Raw genomic sequence first — 19,651 nt, 5'->3', positions numbered from 1 at the left:
ATTTGCAGTCGTGCACAATCAATGTGTGACCCCAAAACAAATGTCCCTTGCTCATCGATGTTTTGTCTTTCTACGTTTGCTCAGTTGACCATGACGTTGCCGGTAAGGATGTAGTATTCCTTCTGGATGGCTCTGATTACACAAGGAATGGATTCGCTGCCATGCGTGATTTTGTTCAGAGAGTGGTGGACGAACTTAATGTGGGCGAAAACAAAGACCGTGTGTCAGTTGTCCAGTACAGCAGAGACGCAGAGGCCCACTTCTATCTGAACACATACACCACAAAGGACGATGTTCTTGACACGGTCAGAGGACTGAGACACAGAGGGGGAAGACCCCTCAACACCGGGTCAGCCCTCAAGTATGTCCGAGACAACGTGTTTACGGCAGCCTCTGGAAGTAGGCGCCAAGAGGGCATTCCTCAGCTACTGATTCTGCTGAGTGGAGGGCGATCTAGTGACAACGTAGAGATACCGGCGTCTGCCCTCAAAGACAACGGGGTCTTAATTCTGGGCATCGGAACTAGAAATTCTAGCACAGAGGTTCAAAGAATCGCCTCTGATCCTAGTTATGCCCAGTCTGTGTCTGACTTCTCTGACCTCCCAAACGTACAGCAGCCGTTCGCCTCCTCTCTTAGCCATGTAGTAGTCGGGGTTAAACCAATGACCCCTACAGTGAGAGGTAAGACACTGTTGCCTAATTACACCCGAAACATGTTGTACCTTTTGGTGCACTCCTGCTCCAATTGTCAACATAAAGGCTAATGCTTGCATGCCGCTTTCAACTTTAGCATCAATGTTCTGTTTTTCACATTCTCCCAGTTGACCAGAGAACTCCAAAAAGGGATGTGGTATTCCTTCTGGATGGCTCTGATGGCACACGGAATGGATTCCCTGCCATGCGTGATTTTATTCACACAGTGGTGGAGAAACTGAATGTGGGCGAAGACAACGACCGTGTGTCCGTTGCCCAGTACAGCGGAGATGCGGAGGCCAATTTCTATCTGAACACATATAACACAAAGGAAGATATTCTTGACACAGTCAGCGGCCTTACGCACAAAGGAGGCAGGCCCGTCAATACCGGGGCAGCCCTCCAGTATGTCAGAGACAACGTGTTTACAGCCTCTTCCGGCAGCAGGCGCCAAGAAGGGGTTCCACAGTTGTTGATCCTTGTAAATGGTGGAAGGTCTTCTGACAGTGTAGATACACCGGCAGCTGCTCTCAAACAGCTTGGCATCACTGTCCTTGGAATTGGAACAAGGAACTCGGACCATGGACAACTGCAAAAGATCTCCTCTAAGCCAAATTATGCTTTGTCAGTGTCTGACTTCAGTGACCTCCCCAACATACAAGAGCAACTGTCCTCTGCCATCAGCACAGTCATAGTGAGGGCCACACCAATGACGCCAACTGTAATCGGTGAGCTATTAATCGTCTCCGGAAGGCCATTAGAACATTAAAATGGGACTTTTAAGACGCCAGATGCATGTCTTGCTAGCTAATGTAATTGTTCCCAAGTTGTAAGCCAAAGCGATGTTGAATGAAGCTGAAGTTAGACATCTATCGTAACTGGGTTGAAGGCAGTGGCCTATATGTAAAAAAAAAAAAAATGCTAATGTTTTGGATGAGCTTCTGTTTGTGCCTTTCCCTACACATGTGTAAATACAGCCCCCTAATCTTTGTCTACTATTATTATTTTCTAGTTGAGCACAGCCTGCCCAAAAGGGATGTTGTGTTCTTGCTGGATGGATCTGATGGCACGCGGTCTGGATTCCCAGCAATGCGTGACTTTGTGCAGAAAGTTGTGGATACGCTCAATGTGGATGACGACAGAGATCGAGTCTCAGTTGTTCAGTACAGCAGAGATCCAGCTGTCCAATTCTATCTGAACACGTACAAAGCACAGGGCGACGTCGTTGCTAATGTCAGGGGCTTGAGGCACAAGGGCGGTAGGCCACTTAACACTGGAGCAGCGCTCCAATACTTGAGGGATAATGTCTTCACTGCCTCGGCTGGAAGTAGGCGTCTGGAAGGAGTTCCACAGATGCTCATAGTCCTCAGCGGTGGAAGGTCCTTTGACAGTGTTGATGCAGCAGCCACCGCTCTGAAGGAGCTGGGGGTCTATACCCTTGCCATTGGAACCAGAGGCTCTGATACCAGAGAACTGCAGAAGATATCCCATGGTCCCGAACAGGCTCTGTCTGTGTCTGAATTTACTGACCTTCCAAGTGTGCAACAGCAACTGCAGTCCTCAATGGAATCAGTGGTCATTGGTGTAACTCCAGAATCTCCCACAGTTTTAGGTATGTTCCCAAGTGTGGCCATGTGTACTTGTGTCAGTTTAAATGATGTATTTTAGGGATAACCTGAAGCTATCTGAGTTATGTCAGCCGTGTGTGCTCAAAGGGAAAAGGTGGCATGCTTAATGACTCTTACTAGTAGCCAAACGTAGGCATTTGCAGTCGTGCACAATCAATGTGTGACCCCAAAACAAATGTCCCTTGCTCATCGATGTTTTGTCTTTCTATGTTTGCTCAGTTGACCATGACGTTGCCGGTAAGGATGTAGTATTCCTTCTGGATGGCTCTGATTACACAAGGAATGGATTCGCTGCCATGCGTGATTTTGTTCAGAGAGTGGTGGACGAACTTAATGTGGGCGAAAACAAAGACCGTGTGTCAGTTGTCCAGTACAGCAGAGACGCAGAGGCCCACTTCTATCTGAACACATACACCACAAAGGACGATGTTCTTGACACGGTCAGAGGACTGAGACACAGAGGGGGAAGACCCCTCAACACCGGGTCAGCCCTCAAGTATGTCCGAGACAACGTGTTTACGGCAGCCTCTGGAAGTAGGCGCCAAGAGGGCATTCCTCAGCTACTGATTCTGCTGAGTGGAGGGCGATCTAGTGACAACGTAGAGATACCGGCGTCTGCCCTCAAAGACAACGGGGTCTTAATTCTGGGCATCGGAACTAGAAATTCTAGCACAGAGGTTCAAAGAATCGCCTCTGATCCTAGTTATGCCCAGTCTGTGTCTGACTTCTCTGACCTCCCAAACGTACAGCAGCCGTTCGCCTCCTCTCTTAGCCATGTAGTAGTCGGGGTTAAACCAATGACCCCTACAGTGAGAGGTAAGACACTGTTGCCTAATTACACCCGAAACATGTTGTACCTTTTGGTGCACTCCTGCTCCAATTGTCAACATAAAGGCTAATGCTTGCATGCCGCTTTCAACTTTAGCATCAATGTTCTGTTTTTCACATTCTCCCAGTTGACCAGAGAACTCCAAAAAGGGATGTGGTATTCCTTCTGGATGGCTCTGATGGCACACGGAATGGATTCCCTGCCATGCGTGATTTTATTCACACAGTGGTGGAGAAACTGAATGTGGGCGAAGACAACGACCGTGTGTCCGTTGCCCAGTACAGCGGAGATGCGGAGGCCAATTTCTATCTGAACACATATAACACAAAGGAAGATATTCTTGACACAGTCAGCGGCCTTACGCACAAAGGAGGCAGGCCCGTCAATACCGGGGCAGCCCTCCAGTATGTCAGAGACAACGTGTTTACAGCCTCTTCCGGCAGCAGGCGCCAAGAAGGGGTTCCACAGTTGTTGATCCTTGTAAATGGTGGAAGGTCTTCTGACAGTGTAGATACACCGGCAGCTGCTCTCAAACAGCTTGGCATCACTGTCCTTGGAATTGGAACAAGGAACTCGGACCATGGACAACTGCAAAAGATCTCCTCTAAGCCAAATTATGCTTTGTCAGTGTCTGACTTCAGTGACCTCCCCAACATACAAGAGCAACTGTCCTCTGCCATCAGCACAGTCATAGTGAGGGCCACACCAATGACGCCAACTGTAATCGGTGAGCTATTAATCGTCTCCGGAAGGCCATTAGAACATTAAAATGGGACTTTTAAGACGCCAAATGCATGTCTTGCTAGCTAATGTAATTGTTCCCAAGTTGTAAGCCAAAGCGATGTTGAATGAAGCTGAAGTTAGACATCTATCGTAACTGGGTTGAAGGCAGTGGCCTATATGTAAAAAAAAAAAAAATGCTAATGTTTTGGATGAGCTTCTGTTTGTGCCTTTCCCTACACATGTGTAAATACAGCCCCCTAATCTTTGTCTACTATTATTATTTTCTAGTTGAGCACAGCCTGCCCAAAAGGGATGTTGTGTTCTTGCTGGATGGATCTGATGGCACGCGGTCTGGATTCCCAGCAATGCGTGACTTTGTGCAGAAAGTTGTGGATACGCTCAATGTGGATGACGACAGAGATCGAGTCTCAGTTGTTCAGTACAGCAGAGATCCAGCTGTCCAATTCTATCTGAACACGTACAAAGCACAGGGCGACGTCGTTGCTAATGTCAGGGGCTTGAGGCACAAGGGCGGTAGGCCACTTAACACTGGAGCAGCGCTCCAATACTTGAGGGATAATGTCTTCACTGCCTCGGCTGGAAGTAGGCGTCTGGAAGGAGTTCCACAGATGCTCATAGTCCTCAGCGGTGGAAGGTCCTTTGACAGTGTTGATGCAGCAGCCACCGCTCTGAAGGAGCTGGGGGTCTATACCCTTGCCATTGGAACCAGAGGCTCTGATACCAGAGAACTGCAGAAGATATCCCATGGTCCCGAACAGGCTCTGTCTGTGTCTGAATTTACTGACCTTCCAAGTGTGCAACAGCAACTGCAGTCCTCAATGGAATCAGTGGTCATTGGTGTAACTCCAGAATCTCCCACAGTTTTAGGTATGTTCCCAAGTGTGGCCATGTGTACTTGTGTCAGTTTAAATGATGTATTTTAGGGATAACCTGAAGCTATCTGAGTTATGTCAGCCGTGTGTGCTCAAGGGGAAAAGGTGGCATGCTTAATGACTCTTACTAGTAGCCAAACGTAGGCATTTGCAGTCGTGCACAATCAATGTGTGACCCCAAAACAAATGTCCCTTGCTCATCGATGTTTTGTCTTTCTACGTTTGCTCAGTTGACCATGACGTTGCCGGTAAGGATGTAGTATTCCTTCTGGATGGTTCTGATTACACAAGGAATGGATTCGCTGCCATGCGTGATTTTGTTCAGAGAGTGGTGGACGAACTTAATGTGGGCGAAAACAAAGACCGTGTGTCAGTTGTCCAGTACAGCAGAGACGCAGAGGCCCACTTCTATCTGAACACATACACCACAAAGGACGATGTTCTTGACACGGTCAGAGGACTGAGACACAGAGGGGGAAGACCCCTCAACACCGGGTCAGCCCTCAAGTATGTCCGAGACAACGTGTTTACGGCAGCCTCTGGAAGTAGGCGCCAAGAGGGCATTCCTCAGCTACTGATTCTGCTGAGTGGAGGGCGATCTAGTGACAACGTAGAGATACCGGCGTCTGCCCTCAAAGACAACGGGGTCTTAATTCTGGGCATCGGAACTAGAAATTCTAGCACAGAGGTTCAAAGAATCGCCTCTGATCCTAGTTATGCCCAGTCTGTGTCTGACTTCTCTGACCTCCCAAACGTACAGCAGCCGTTCGCCTCCTCTCTTAGCCATGTAGTAGTCGGGGTTAAACCAATGACCCCTACAGTGAGAGGTAAGACACTGTTGCCTAATTACACCCGAAACATGTTGTACCTTTTGGTGCACTCCTGCTCCAATTGTCAACATAAAGGCTAATGCTTGCATGCCGCTTTCAACTTTAGCATCAATGTTCTGTTTTTCACATTCTCCCAGTTGACCAGAGAACTCCAAAAAGGGATGTGGTATTCCTTCTGGATGGCTCTGATGGCACACGGAATGGATTCCCTGCCATGCGTGATTTTATTCACACAGTGGTGGAGAAACTGAATGTGGGCGAAGACAACGACCGTGTGTCCGTTGCCCAGTACAGCGGAGATGCGGAGGCCAATTTCTATCTGAACACATATAACACAAAGGAAGATATTCTTGACACAGTCAGCGGCCTTACGCACAAAGGAGGCAGGCCCGTCAATACCGGGGCAGCCCTCCAGTATGTCAGAGACAACGTGTTTACAGCCTCTTCCGGCAGCAGGCGCCAAGAAGGGGTTCCACAGTTGTTGATCCTTGTAAATGGTGGAAGGTCTTCTGACAGTGTAGATACACCGGCAGCTGCTCTCAAACAGCTTGGCATCACTGTCCTTGGAATTGGAACAAGGAACTCGGACCATGGACAACTGCAAAAGATCTCCTCTAAGCCAAATTATGCTTTGTCAGTGTCTGACTTCAGTGACCTCCCCAACATACAAGAGCAACTGTCCTCTGCCATCAGCACAGTCATAGTGAGGGCCACACCAATGACGCCAACTGTAATCGGTGAGCTATTAATCGTCTCCGGAAGGCCATTAGAACATTAAAATGGGACTTTTAAGACGCCAAATGCATGTCTTGCTAGCTAATGTAATTGTTCCCAAGTTGTAAGCCAAAGCGATGTTGAATGAAGCTGAAGTTAGACATCTATCGTAACTGGGTTGAAGGCAGTGGCCTATATGTAAAAAAAAAAAAAATGCTAATGTTTTGGATGAGCTTCTGTTTGTGCCTTTCCCTACACATGTGTAAATACAGCCCCCTAATCTTTGTCTACTATTATTATTTTCTAGTTGAGCACAGCCTGCCCAAAAGGGATGTTGTGTTCTTGCTGGATGGATCTGATGGCACGCGGTCTGGATTCCCAGCAATGCGTGACTTTGTGCAGAAAGTTGTGGATACGCTCAATGTGGATGACGACAGAGATCGAGTCTCAGTTGTTCAGTACAGCAGAGATCCAGCTGTCCAATTCTATCTGAACACGTACAAAGCACAGGGCGACGTCGTTGCTAATGTCAGGGGCTTGAGGCACAAGGGCGGTAGGCCACTTAACACTGGAGCAGCGCTCCAATACTTGAGGGATAATGTCTTCACTGCCTCGGCTGGAAGTAGGCGTCTGGAAGGAGTTCCACAGATGCTCATAGTCCTCAGCGGTGGAAGGTCCTTTGACAGTGTTGATGCAGCAGCCACCGCTCTGAAGGAGCTGGGGGTCTATACCCTTGCCATTGGAACCAGAGGCTCTGATACCAGAGAACTGCAGAAGATATCCCATGGTCCCGAACAGGCTCTGTCTGTGTCTGAATTTACTGACCTTCCAAGTGTGCAACAGCAACTGCAGTCCTCAATGGAATCAGTGGTCATTGGTGTAACTCCAGAATCTCCCACAGTTTTAGGTATGTTCCCAAGTGTGGCCATGTGTACTTGTGTCAGTTTAAATGATGTATTTTAGGGATAACCTGAAGCTATCTGAGTTATGTCAGCCGTGTGTGCTCAAAGGGAAAAGGTGGCATGCTTAATGACTCTTACTAGTAGCCAAACGTAGGCATTTGCAGTCGTGCACAATCAATGTGTGACCCCAAAACAAATGTCCCTTGCTCATCGATGTTTTGTCTTTCTACGTTTGCTCAGTTGACCATGACGTTGCCGGTAAGGATGTAGTATTCCTTCTGGATGGCTCTGATTACACAAGGAATGGATTCGCTGCCATGCGTGATTTTGTTCAGAGAGTGGTGGACGAACTTAATGTGGGCGAAAACAAAGACCGTGTGTCAGTTGTCCAGTACAGCAGAGACGCAGAGGCCCACTTCTATCTGAACACATACACCACAAAGGACGATGTTCTTGACACGGTCAGAGGACTGAGACACAGAGGGGGAAGACCCCTCAACACCGGGTCAGCCCTCAAGTATGTCCGAGACAACGTGTTTACGGCAGCCTCTGGAAGTAGGCGCCAAGAGGGCATTCCTCAGCTACTGATTCTGCTGAGTGGAGGGCGATCTAGTGACAACGTAGAGATACCGGCGTCTGCCCTCAAAGACAACGGGGTCTTAATTCTGGGCATCGGAACTAGAAATTCTAGCACAGAGGTTCAAAGAATCGCCTCTGATCCTAGTTATGCCCAGTCTGTGTCTGACTTCTCTGACCTCCCAAACGTACAGCAGCCGTTCGCCTCCTCTCTTAGCCATGTAGTAGTCGGGGTTAAACCAATGACCCCTACAGTGAGAGGTAAGACACTGTTGCCTAATTACACCCGAAACATGTTGTACCTTTTGGTGCACTCCTGCTCCAATTGTCAACATAAAGGCTAATGCTTGCATGCCGCTTTCAACTTTAGCATCAATGTTCTGTTTTTCACATTCTCCCAGTTGACCAGAGAACTCCAAAAAGGGATGTGGTATTCCTTCTGGATGGCTCTGATGGCACACGGAATGGATTCCCTGCCATGCGTGATTTTATTCACACAGTGGTGGAGAAACTGAATGTGGGCGAAGACAACGACCGTGTGTCCGTTGCCCAGTACAGCGGAGATGCGGAGGCCAATTTCTATCTGAACACATATAACACAAAGGAAGATATTCTTGACACAGTCAGCGGCCTTACGCACAAAGGAGGCAGGCCCGTCAATACCGGGGCAGCCCTCCAGTATGTCAGAGACAACGTGTTTACAGCCTCTTCCGGCAGCAGGCGCCAAGAAGGGGTTCCACAGTTGTTGATCCTTGTAAATGGTGGAAGGTCTTCTGACAGTGTAGATACACCGGCAGCTGCTCTCAAACAGCTTGGCATCACTGTCCTTGGAATTGGAACAAGGAACTCGGACCATGGACAACTGCAAAAGATCTCCTCTAAGCCAAATTATGCTTTGTCAGTGTCTGACTTCAGTGACCTCCCCAACATACAAGAGCAACTGTCCTCTGCCATCAGCACAGTCATAGTGAGGGCCACACCAATGACGCCAACTGTAATCGGTGAGCTATTAATCGTCTCCGGAAGGCCATTAGAACATTAAAATGGGACTTTTAAGACGCCAAATGCATGTCTTGCTAGCTAATGTAATTGTTCCCAAGTTGTAAGCCAAAGCGATGTTGAATGAAGCTGAAGTTAGACATCTATCGTAACTGGGTTGAAGGCAGTGGCCTATATGTAAAAAAAAAAAAAATGCTAATGTTTTGGATGAGCTTCTGTTTGTGCCTTTCCCTACACATGTGTAAATACAGCCCCCTAATCTTTGTCTACTATTATTATTTTCTAGTTGAGCACAGCCTGCCCAAAAGGGATGTTGTGTTCTTGCTGGATGGATCTGATGGCACGCGGTCTGGATTCCCAGCAATGCGTGACTTTGTGCAGAAAGTTGTGGATACGCTCAATGTGGATGACGACAGAGATCGAGTCTCAGTTGTTCAGTACAGCAGAGATCCAGCTGTCCAATTCTATCTGAACACGTACAAAGCACAGGGCGACGTCGTTGCTAATGTCAGGGGCTTGAGGCACAAGGGCGGTAGGCCACTTAACACTGGAGCAGCGCTCCAATACTTGAGGGATAATGTCTTCACTGCCTCGGCTGGAAGTAGGCGTCTGGAAGGAGTTCCACAGATGCTCATAGTCCTCAGCGGTGGAAGGTCCTTTGACAGTGTTGATGCAGCAGCCACCGCTCTGAAGGAGCTGGGGGTCTATACCCTTGCCATTGGAACCAGAGGCTCTGATACCAGAGAACTGCAGAAGATATCCCATGGTCCCGAACAGGCTCTGTCTGTGTCTGAATTTACTGACCTTCCAAGTGTGCAACAGCAACTGCAGTCCTCAATGGAATCAGTGGTCATTGGTGTAACTCCAGAATCTCCCACAGTTTTAGGTATGTTCCCAAGTGTGGCCATGTGTACTTGTGTCAGTTTAAATGATGTATTTTAGGGATAACCTGAAGCTATCTGAGTTATGTCAGCCGTGTGTGCTCAAAGGGAAAAGGTGGCATGCTTAATGACTCTTACTAGTAGCCAACCGTAGGCATTTGCAGTCGTGCACAATCAATGTGTGACCCCAAAACAAATGTCCCTTGCTCATCGATGTTTTGTCTTTCTACGTTTGCTCAGTTGACCATGACGTTGCCGGTAAGGATGTAGTATTCCTTCTGGATGGCTCTGATTACACAAGGAATGGATTCGCTGCCATGCGTGATTTTGTTCAGAGAGTGGTGGACGAACTTAATGTGGGCGAAAACAAAGACCGTGTGTCAGTTGTCCAGTACAGCAGAGACGCAGAGGCCCACTTCTATCTGAACACATACACCACAAAGGACGATGTTCTTGACACGGTCAGAGGACTGAGACACAGAGGGGGAAGACCCCTCAACACCGGGTCAGCCCTCAAGTATGTCCGAGACAACGTGTTTACGGCAGCCTCTGGAAGTAGGCGCCAAGAGGGCATTCCTCAGCTACTGATTCTGCTGAGTGGAGGGCGATCTAGTGACAACGTAGAGATACCGGCGTCTGCCCTCAAAGACAACGGGGTCTTAATTCTGGGCATCGGAACTAGAAATTCTAGCACAGAGGTTCAAAGAATCGCCTCTGATCCTAGTTATGCCCAGTCTGTGTCTGACTTCTCTGACCTCCCAAACGTACAGCAGCCGTTCGCCTCCTCTCTTAGCCATGTAGTAGTCGGGGTTAAACCAATGACCCCTACAGTGAGAGGTAAGACACTGTTGCCTAATTACACCCGAAACATGTTGTACCTTTTGGTGCACTCCTGCTCCAATTGTCAACATAAAGGCTAATGCTTGCATGCCGCTTTCAACTTTAGCATCAATGTTCTGTTTTTCACATTCTCCCAGTTGACCAGAGAACTCCAAAAAGGGATGTGGTATTCCTTCTGGATGGCTCTGATGGCACACGGAATGGATTCCCTGCCATGCGTGATTTTATTCACACAGTGGTGGAGAAACTGAATGTGGGCGAAGACAACGACCGTGTGTCCGTTGCCCAGTACAGCGGAGATGCGGAGGCCAATTTCTATCTGAACACATATAACACAAAGGAAGATATTCTTGACACAGTCAGCGGCCTTACGCACAAAGGAGGCAGGCCCGTCAATACCGGGGCAGCCCTCCAGTATGTCAGAGACAACGTGTTTACAGCCTCTTCCGGCAGCAGGCGCCAAGAAGGGGTTCCACAGTTGTTGATCCTTGTAAATGGTGGAAGGTCTTCTGACAGTGTAGATACACCGGCAGCTGCTCTCAAACAGCTTGGCATCACTGTCCTTGGAATTGGAACAAGGAACTCGGACCATGGACAACTGCAAAAGATCTCCTCTAAGCCAAATTATGCTTTGTCAGTGTCTGACTTCAGTGACCTCCCCAACATACAAGAGCAACTGTCCTCTGCCATCAGCACAGTCATAGTGAGGGCCACACCAATGACGCCAACTGTAATCGGTGAGCTATTAATCGTCTCCGGAAGGCCATTAGAACATTAAAATGGGACTTTTAAGACGCCAAATGCATGTCTTGCTAGCTAATGTAATTGTTCCCAAGTTGTAAGCCAAAGCGATGTTGAATGAAGCTGAAGTTAGACATCTATCGTAACTGGGTTGAAGGCAGTGGCCTATATGTAAAAAAAAAAAAAATGCTAATGTTTTGGATGAGCTTCTGTTTGTGCCTTTCCCTACACATGTGTAAATACAGCCCCCTAATCTTTGTCTACTATTATTATTTTCTAGTTGAGCACAGCCTGCCCAAAAGGGATGTTGTGTTCTTGCTGGATGGATCTGATGGCACGCGGTCTGGATTCCCAGCAATGCGTGACTTTGTGCAGAAAGTTGTGGATACGCTCAATGTGGATGACGACAGAGATCGAGTCTCAGTTGTTCAGTACAGCAGAGATCCAGCTGTCCAATTCTATCTGAACACGTACAAAGCACAGGGCGACGTCGTTGCTAATGTCAGGGGCTTGAGGCACAAGGGCGGTAGGCCACTTAACACTGGAGCAGCGCTCCAATACTTGAGGGATAATGTCTTCACTGCCTCGGCTGGAAGTAGGCGTCTGGAAGGAGTTCCACAGATGCTCATAGTCCTCAGCGGTGGAAGGTCCTTTGACAGTGTTGATGCAGCAGCCACCGCTCTGAAGGAGCTGGGGGTCTATACCCTTGCCATTGGAACCAGAGGCTCTGATACCAGAGAACTGCAGAAGATATCCCATGGTCCCGAACAGGCTCTGTCTGTGTCTGAATTTACTGACCTTCCAAGTGTGCAACAGCAACTGCAGTCCTCAATGGAATCAGTGGTCATTGGTGTAACTCCAGAATCTCCCACAGTTTTAGGTATGTTCCCAAGTGTGGCCATGTGTACTTGTGTCAGTTTAAATGATGTATTTTAGGGATAACCTGAAGCTATCTGAGTTATGTCAGCCGTGTGTGCTCAAAGGGAAAAGGTGGCATGCTTAATGACTCTTACTAGTAGCCAACCGTAGGCATTTGCAGTCGTGCACAATCAATGTGTGACCCCAAAACAAATGTCCCTTGCTCATCGATGTTTTGTCTTTCTACGTTTGCTCAGTTGACCATGACGTTGCCGGTAAGGATGTAGTATTCCTTCTGGATGGCTCTGATTACACAAGGAATGGATTCGCTGCCATGCGTGATTTTGTTCAGAGAGTGGTGGACGAACTTAATGTGGGCGAAAACAAAGACCGTGTGTCAGTTGTCCAGTACAGCAGAGACGCAGAGGCCCACTTCTATCTGAACACATACACCACAAAGGACGATGTTCTTGACACGGTCAGAGGACTGAGACACAGAGGGGGAAGACCCCTCAACACCGGGTCAGCCCTCAAGTATGTCCGAGACAACGTGTTTACGGCAGCCTCTGGAAGTAGGCGCCAAGAGGGCATTCCTCAGCTACTGATTCTGCTGAGTGGAGGGCGATCTAGTGACAACGTAGAGATACCGGCGTCTGCCCTCAAAGACAACGGGGTCTTAATTCTGGGCATCGGAACTAGAAATTCTAGCACAGAGGTTCAAAGAATCGCCTCTGATCCTAGTTATGCCCAGTCTGTGTCTGACTTCTCTGACCTCCCAAACGTACAGCAGCCGTTCGCCTCCTCTCTTAGCCATGTAGTAGTCGGGGTTAAACCAATGACCCCTACAGTGAGAGGTAAGACACTGTTGCCTAATTACACCCGAAACATGTTGTACCTTTTGGTGCACTCCTGCTCCAATTGTCAACATAAAGGCTAATGCTTGCATGCCGCTTTCAACTTTAGCATCAATGTTCTGTTTTTCACATTCTCCCAGTTGACCAGAGAACTCCAAAAAGGGATGTGGTATTCCTTCTGGATGGCTCTGATGGCACACGGAATGGATTCCCTGCCATGCGTGATTTTATTCACACAGTGGTGGAGAAACTGAATGTGGGCGAAGACAACGACCGTGTGTCCGTTGCCCAGTACAGCGGAGATGCGGAGGCCAATTTCTATCTGAACACATATAACACAAAGGAAGATATTCTTGACACAGTCAGCGGCCTTACGCACAAAGGAGGCAGGCCCGTCAATACCGGGGCAGCCCTCCAGTATGTCAGAGACAACGTGTTTACAGCCTCTTCCGGCAGCAGGCGCCAAGAAGGGGTTCCACAGTTGTTGATCCTTGTAAATGGTGGAAGGTCTTCTGACAGTGTAGATACACCGGCAGCTGCTCTCAAACAGCTTGGCATCACTGTCCTTGGAATTGGAACAAGGAACTCGGACCATGGACAACTGCAAAAGATCTCCTCTAAGCCAAATTATGCTTTGTCAGTGTCTGACTTCAGTGACCTCCCCAACATACAAGAGCAACTGTCCTCTGCCATCAGCACAGTCATAGTGAGGGCCACACCAATGACGCCAACTGTAATCGGTGAGCTATTAATCGTCTCCGGAAGGCCATTAGAACATTAAAATGGGACTTTTAAGACGCCAAATGCATGTCTTGCTAGCTAATGTAATTGTTCCCAAGTTGTAAGCCAAAGCGATGTTGAATGAAGCTGAAGTTAGACATCTATCGTAACTGGGTTGAAGGCAGTGGCCTATATGTAAAAAAAAAAATGCTAATGTTTTGGATGAGCTTCTGTTTGTGCCTTTCCCTACACATGTGTAAATACAGCCCCCTAATCTTTGTCTACCATTATTATTTTCTAGTTGAGCACAGCCTGCCCAAAAGGGATGTTGTGTTCTTGCTGGATGGATCTGATGGCACGTGGTCTGGATTCCCAGCAATGCGTGACTTTGTGCAGAAAGTTGTGGATACGCTCAATGTGGATGACGACAGAGATCGAGTCTCAGTTGTTCAGTACAGCAGAGATCCAGCTGTTCAATTCTATTTGAACACGTACAAAACACAGGGCGACGTCGTTGCTAATGTCAGGGGCTTGAGGCACAAGGGCGGTAGGACACTTAACACTGGAGCAGCGCTCCAATACTTGAGGGATAATGTCTTCACTGCCTCGGCTGGAAGTAGGCGTCTGGAAGGAGTTCCACAGATGCTCATAGTCCTCAGCGGTGGAAGGTCCTTTGACAGTGTTGATGCAGCAGCCACCGCTCTGAAGGAGCTGGGGGTCTATACCCTTGCCATTGGAACCAGAGGCTCTGATACCAGAGAACTGCAGAAGATATCCCATGGTCCCGAACAGGCTCTGTCTGTGTCTGATTTTACTGACCTTCCCAGTGTCCAACAGCAACTGCAGTCCTCAATGGAATCAGTGGTCATTGGTGTAACTCCAGAATCTCCCACAGTTTTAGGTATGTTCCCAAGTGTGGCCATGTGTACTTGTGTCAGTTTAAATGATCTATTTTAGGGATAACCTGAAGCTATCTGATTTATGTCAGCCATGTGTGCTCAAAGGGAAAAGGTGGCATGCTTAATGACTCTTAATAGTAGCCAAACGTAGGCGTTTGCAGTCGTGCACAATCAATGTGTGACCCCAAAACAAATGTCCCTTGCTCATTGATGTTTTGTCTTTCTACGTTTGCTTAGTTGACCATGACATTGCCGGTAAGGATGTAGTATTCCTTCTGGATGGCTCTGATTACACAAGGAATGGATTCGCTGCCATGCGTGATTTTGTTCAGAGAGTGGTGGACAAACTTAATGTGGGCGAAAACAAAGACCGTGTGTCAGTTGTCCAGTACAGCAGAGACGCAGAGGCCCACTTCTATCTGAACACATACACCACAAAGGACGATGTTCTTGACACGGTCAGAGGACTGAGACACAGAGGGGGAAGACCCCTCAACACCGGGTCAGCCCTCAAGTATGTCCGAGACAACGTGTTTACGGCAGCCTCTGGAAGTAGGCGCCAAGAGGGCATTCCTCAGCTACTGATTCTGCTGAGTGGAGGGCGATCTAGTGACAACGTAGAGATACCGGCGTCTGCCCTCAAAGACAACGGGGTCTTAATTCTGGGCATCGGAACTAGAAATTCTAGCACAGAGGTTCAAAGAATCGCCTCTGATCCTAGTTATGCCCAGTCTGTGTCTGACTTCTCTGACCTCCCAAACGTACAGCAGCCGTTCGCCTCCTCTCTTAGCCATGTAGTAGTCGGGGTTAAACCAATGACCCCTACAGTGAGAGGTAAGACACTGTTGCCTAATTACACCCGAAACATGTTGTACCTTTTGGTGCACTCCTGCTCCAATTGTCAACATAAAGGCTAATGCTTGCATGCCGCTTTCAACTTTAGCATCAATGTTCTGTTTTTCACATTCTCCCAGTTGACCAGAGAACTCCAAAAAGGGATGTGGTATTCCTTCTGGATGGCTCTGATGGCACACGGAATGGATTCCCTGCCATGCGTGATTTTATTCACACAGTGGTGGAGAAACTGAATGTGGGCGAAGACAACGACCGTGTGTCCGTTGCCCAGTACAGCGGAGATGCGGAGGCCAATTTCTATCTGAACACATATAACACAAAGGAAGATATTCTTGACACAGTCAGCGGCCTTACGCACAAAGGAGGCAGGCCCGTCAATACCGGGGCAGCCCTCCAGTATGTCAGAGACAACGTGTTTACAGCCTCTTCCGGCAGCAGGCGCCAAGAAGGGGTTCCACAGTTGTTGATCCTTGTAAATGGTGGAAGGTCTTCTGACAGTGTAGATACACCGGCAGCTGCTCTCAAACAGCTTGGCATCACTGTCCTTGGAATTGGAACAAGGAACTCGGACCATGGACAACTGCAAAAGATCTCCTCTAAGCCAAATTATGCTTTGTCAGTGTCTGACTTCAGTGACCTCCCCAACATACAAGAGCAACTGTCCTCTGCCATCAGCACAGTCATAGTGAGGGCCACACCAATGACGCCAACTGTAATCGGTGAGCTATTAATCGTCTCCGGAAGGCCATTAGAACATTAAAATGGGACTTTTAAGACGCCAAATGCATGTCTTGCTAGCTAATGTAATTGTTCCCAAGTTGTAAGCCAAAGCGATGTTGAATGAAGCTGAAGTTAGACATCTATCGTAACTGGGTTGAAGGCAGTGGCCTATATGTAAAAAAAAAAAAAATGCTAATGTTTTGGATGAGCTTCTGTTTGTGCCTTTCCCTACACATGTGTAAATACAGCCCCCTAATCTTTGTCTACTATTATTATTTTCTAGTTGAGCACAGCCTGCCCAAAAGGGATGTTGTGTTCTTGCTGGATGGATCTGATGGCACGCGGTCTGGATTCCCAGCAATGCGTGACTTTGTGCAGAAAGTTGTGGATACGCTCAATGTGGATGACGACAGAGATCGAGTCTCAGTTGTTCAGTACAGCAGAGATCCAGCTGTCCAATTCTATCTGAACACGTACAAAGCACAGGGCGACGTCGTTGCTAATGTCAGGGGCTTGAGGCACAAGGGCGGTAGGCCACTTAACACTGGAGCAGCGCTCCAATACTTGAGGGATAATGTCTTCACTGCCTCGGCTGGAAGTAGGCGTCTGGAAGGAGTTCCACAGATGCTCATAGTCCTCAGCGGTGGAAGGTCCTTTGACAGTGTTGATGCAGCAGCCACCGCTCTGAAGGAGCTGGGGGTCTATACCCTTGCCATTGGAACCAGAGGCTCTGATACCAGAGAACTGCAGAAGATATCCCATGGTCCCGAACAGGCTCTGTCTGTGTCTGAATTTACTGACCTTCCAAGTGTGCAACAGCAACTGCAGTCCTCAATGGAATCAGTGGTCATTGGTGTAACTCCAGAATCTCCCACAGTTTTAGGTATGTTCCCAAGTGTGGCCATGTGTACTTGTGTCAGTTTAAATGATGTATTTTAGGGATAACCTGAAGCTATCTGAGTTATGTCAGCCGTGTGTGCTCAAAGGGAAAAGGTGGCATGCTTAATGACTCTTACTAGTAGCCAACCGTAGGCATTTGCAGTCGTGCACAATCAATGTGTGACCCCAAAACAAATGTCCCTTGCTCATCGATGTTTTGTCTTTCTACGTTTGCTCAGTTGACCATGACGTTGCCGGTAAGGATGTAGTATTCCTTCTGGATGGCTCTGATTACACAAGGAATGGATTCGCTGCCATGCGTGATTTTGTTCAGAGAGTGGTGGACGAACTTAATGTGGGCGAAAACAAAGACCGTGTGTCAGTTGTCCAGTACAGCAGAGACGCAGAGGCCCACTTCTATCTGAACACATACACCACAAAGGACGATGTTCTTGACACGGTCAGAGGACTGAGACACAGAGGGGGAAGACCCCTCAACACCGGGTCAGCCCTCAAGTATGTCCGAGACAACGTGTTTACGGCAGCCTCTGGAAGTAGGCGCCAAGAGGGCATTCCTCAGCTACTGATTCTGCTGAGTGGAGGGCGATCTAGTGACAACGTAGAGATACCGGCGTCTGCCCTCAAAGACAACGGGGTCTTAATTCTGGGCATCGGAACTAGAAATTCTAGCACAGAGGTTCAAAGAATCGCCTCTGATCCTAGTTATGCCCAGTCTGTGTCTGACTTCTCTGACCTCCCAAACGTACAGCAGCCGTTCGCCTCCTCTCTTAGCCATGTAGTAGTCGGGGTTAAACCAATGACCCCTACAGTGAGAGGTAAGACACTGTTGCCTAATTACACCCGAAACATGTTGTACCTTTTGGTGCACTCCTGCTCCAATTGTCAACATAAAGGCTAATGCTTGCATGCCGCTTTCAACTTTAGCATCAATGTTCTGTTTTTCACATTCTCCCAGTTGACCAGAGAACTCCAAAAAGGGATGTGGTATTCCTTCTGGATGGCTCTGATGGCACACGGAATGGATTCCCTGCCATGCGTGATTTTATTCACACAGTGGTGGAGAAACTGAATGTGGGCGAAGACAACGACCGTGTGTCCGTTGCCCAGTACAGCGGAGATGCGGAGGCCAATTTCTATCTGAACACATATAACACAAAGGAAGATATTCTTGACACAGTCAGCGGCCTTACGCACAAAGGAGGCAGGCCCGTCAATACCGGGGCAGCCCTCCAGTATGTCAGAGACAACGTGTTTACAGCCTCTTCCGGCAGCAGGCGCCAAGAAGGGGTTCCACAGTTGTTGATCCTTGTAAATGGTGGAAGGTCTTCTGACAGTGTAGATACACCGGCAGCTGCTCTCAAACAGCTTGGCATCACTGTCCTTGGAATTGGAACAAGGAACTCGGACCATGGACAACTGCAAAAGATCTCCTCTAAGCCAAATTATGCTTTGTCAGTGTCTGACTTCAGTGACCTCCCCAACATACAAGAGCAACTGTCCTCTGCCATCAGCACAGTCATAGTGAGGGCCACACCAATGACGCCAACTGTAATCGGTGAGCTATTAATCGTCTCCGGAAGGCCATTAGAACATTAAAATGGGACTTTTAAGACGCCAAATGCATGTCTTGCTAGCTAATGTAATTGTTCCCAAGTTGTAAGCCAAAGCGATGTTGAATGAAGCTGAAGTTAGACATCTATCGTAACTGGGTTGAAGGCAGTGGCCTATATGTAAAAAAAAAAATGCTAATGTTTTGGATGAGCTTCTGTTTGTGCCTTTCCCTACACATGTGTAAATACAGCCCCCTAATCTTTGTCTACCATTATTATTTTCTAGTTGAGCACAGCCTGCCCAAAAGGGATGTTGTGTTCTTGCTGGATGGATCTGATGGCACGTGGTCTGGATTCCCAGCAATGCGTGACTTTGTGCAGAAAGTTGTGGATACGCTCAATGTGGATGACGACAGAGATCGAGTCTCAGTTGTTCAGTACAGCAGAGATCCAGCTGTTCAATTCTATTTGAACACGTACAAAACACAGGGCGACGTCGTTGCTAATGTCAGGGGCTTGAGGCACAAGGGCGGTAGGCCACTTAACACTGGAGCAGCGCTCCAATACTTGAGGGATAATGTCTTCACTGCCTCGGCTGGAAGTAGGCGTCTGGAAGGAGTTCCACAGATGCTCATAGTCCTCAGCGGTGGAAGGTCCTTTGACAGTGTTGATGCAGCAGCCACCGCTCTGAAGGAGCTGGGGGTCTATACCCTTGCCATTGGAACCAGAGGCTCTGATACCAGAGAACTGCAGAAGATATCCCATGGTCCCGAACAGGCTCTGTCTGTGTCTGATTTTACTGACCTTCCCAGTGTCCAACAGCAACTGCAGTCCTCAATGGAATCAGTGGTCATTGGTGTAACTCCAGAATCTCCCACAGTTTTAGGTATGTTCCCAAGTGTGGCCATGTGTACTTGTGTCAGTTTAAATGATCTATTTTAGGGATAACCTGAAGCTATCTGATTTATGTCAGCCATGTGTGCTCAAAGGGAAAAGGTGGCATGCTTAATGACTCTTAATAGTAGCCAAACGTAGGCGTTTGCAGT

The 19,651-nt window shown here is 48.2% G+C and overlaps 2 protein-coding genes across 4 annotated transcripts in view; both read left to right on the top strand.

Annotated features, from left to right (window-relative positions):
• Positions 1-19,651, top strand: part of LOC311368579 (collagen alpha-3(VI) chain-like) — a 79,917-nt gene that overhangs the window by 33,067 nt on the left and 27,199 nt on the right. The gene's annotated exons all lie outside the window — the stretch shown is intronic.
• The window catches only part of LOC311368629 (uncharacterized protein), a gene marked incomplete at its 3' end in the record, with an annotated part of 35,021 nt that overhangs the window by 10,365 nt on the left and 5,005 nt on the right, over positions 1-19,651 (top strand). Inside the window, exons 13-36 of the mRNA XM_084487434.1 lie at positions 85-681; positions 822-1,421; positions 1,706-2,305; positions 2,541-3,137; positions 3,278-3,877; positions 4,162-4,761; positions 4,997-5,593; positions 5,734-6,333; positions 6,618-7,217; positions 7,453-8,049; positions 8,190-8,789; positions 9,074-9,673; positions 9,909-10,505; positions 10,646-11,245; positions 11,530-12,129; positions 12,365-12,961; positions 13,102-13,701; positions 13,983-14,582; positions 14,818-15,414; positions 15,555-16,154; positions 16,439-17,038; positions 17,274-17,870; positions 18,011-18,610; positions 18,892-19,491. Coding sequence (XP_084343560.1) covers positions 85-681; positions 822-1,421; positions 1,706-2,305; positions 2,541-3,137; positions 3,278-3,877; positions 4,162-4,761; positions 4,997-5,593; positions 5,734-6,333; positions 6,618-7,217; positions 7,453-8,049; positions 8,190-8,789; positions 9,074-9,673; positions 9,909-10,505; positions 10,646-11,245; positions 11,530-12,129; positions 12,365-12,961; positions 13,102-13,701; positions 13,983-14,582; positions 14,818-15,414; positions 15,555-16,154; positions 16,439-17,038; positions 17,274-17,870; positions 18,011-18,610; positions 18,892-19,491 — 14,376 coding nt within the window. The remainder of the gene's footprint in view (positions 1-84; positions 682-821; positions 1,422-1,705; positions 2,306-2,540; positions 3,138-3,277; positions 3,878-4,161; positions 4,762-4,996; positions 5,594-5,733; positions 6,334-6,617; positions 7,218-7,452; positions 8,050-8,189; positions 8,790-9,073; positions 9,674-9,908; positions 10,506-10,645; positions 11,246-11,529; positions 12,130-12,364; positions 12,962-13,101; positions 13,702-13,982; positions 14,583-14,817; positions 15,415-15,554; positions 16,155-16,438; positions 17,039-17,273; positions 17,871-18,010; positions 18,611-18,891; positions 19,492-19,651) is intronic.

The sequence above is a fragment of the Micromesistius poutassou genome (assembly GCF_964030765.1).
Source record: "Micromesistius poutassou genome assembly, chromosome: 23".
NCBI classification, from domain to species: Eukaryota; Metazoa; Chordata; class Actinopteri; order Gadiformes; family Gadidae; genus Micromesistius; species Micromesistius poutassou.
The sequence above is the reverse complement of the archived record's forward strand: the minus strand, read 5'-3'. Positions and strand labels throughout refer to the sequence as shown.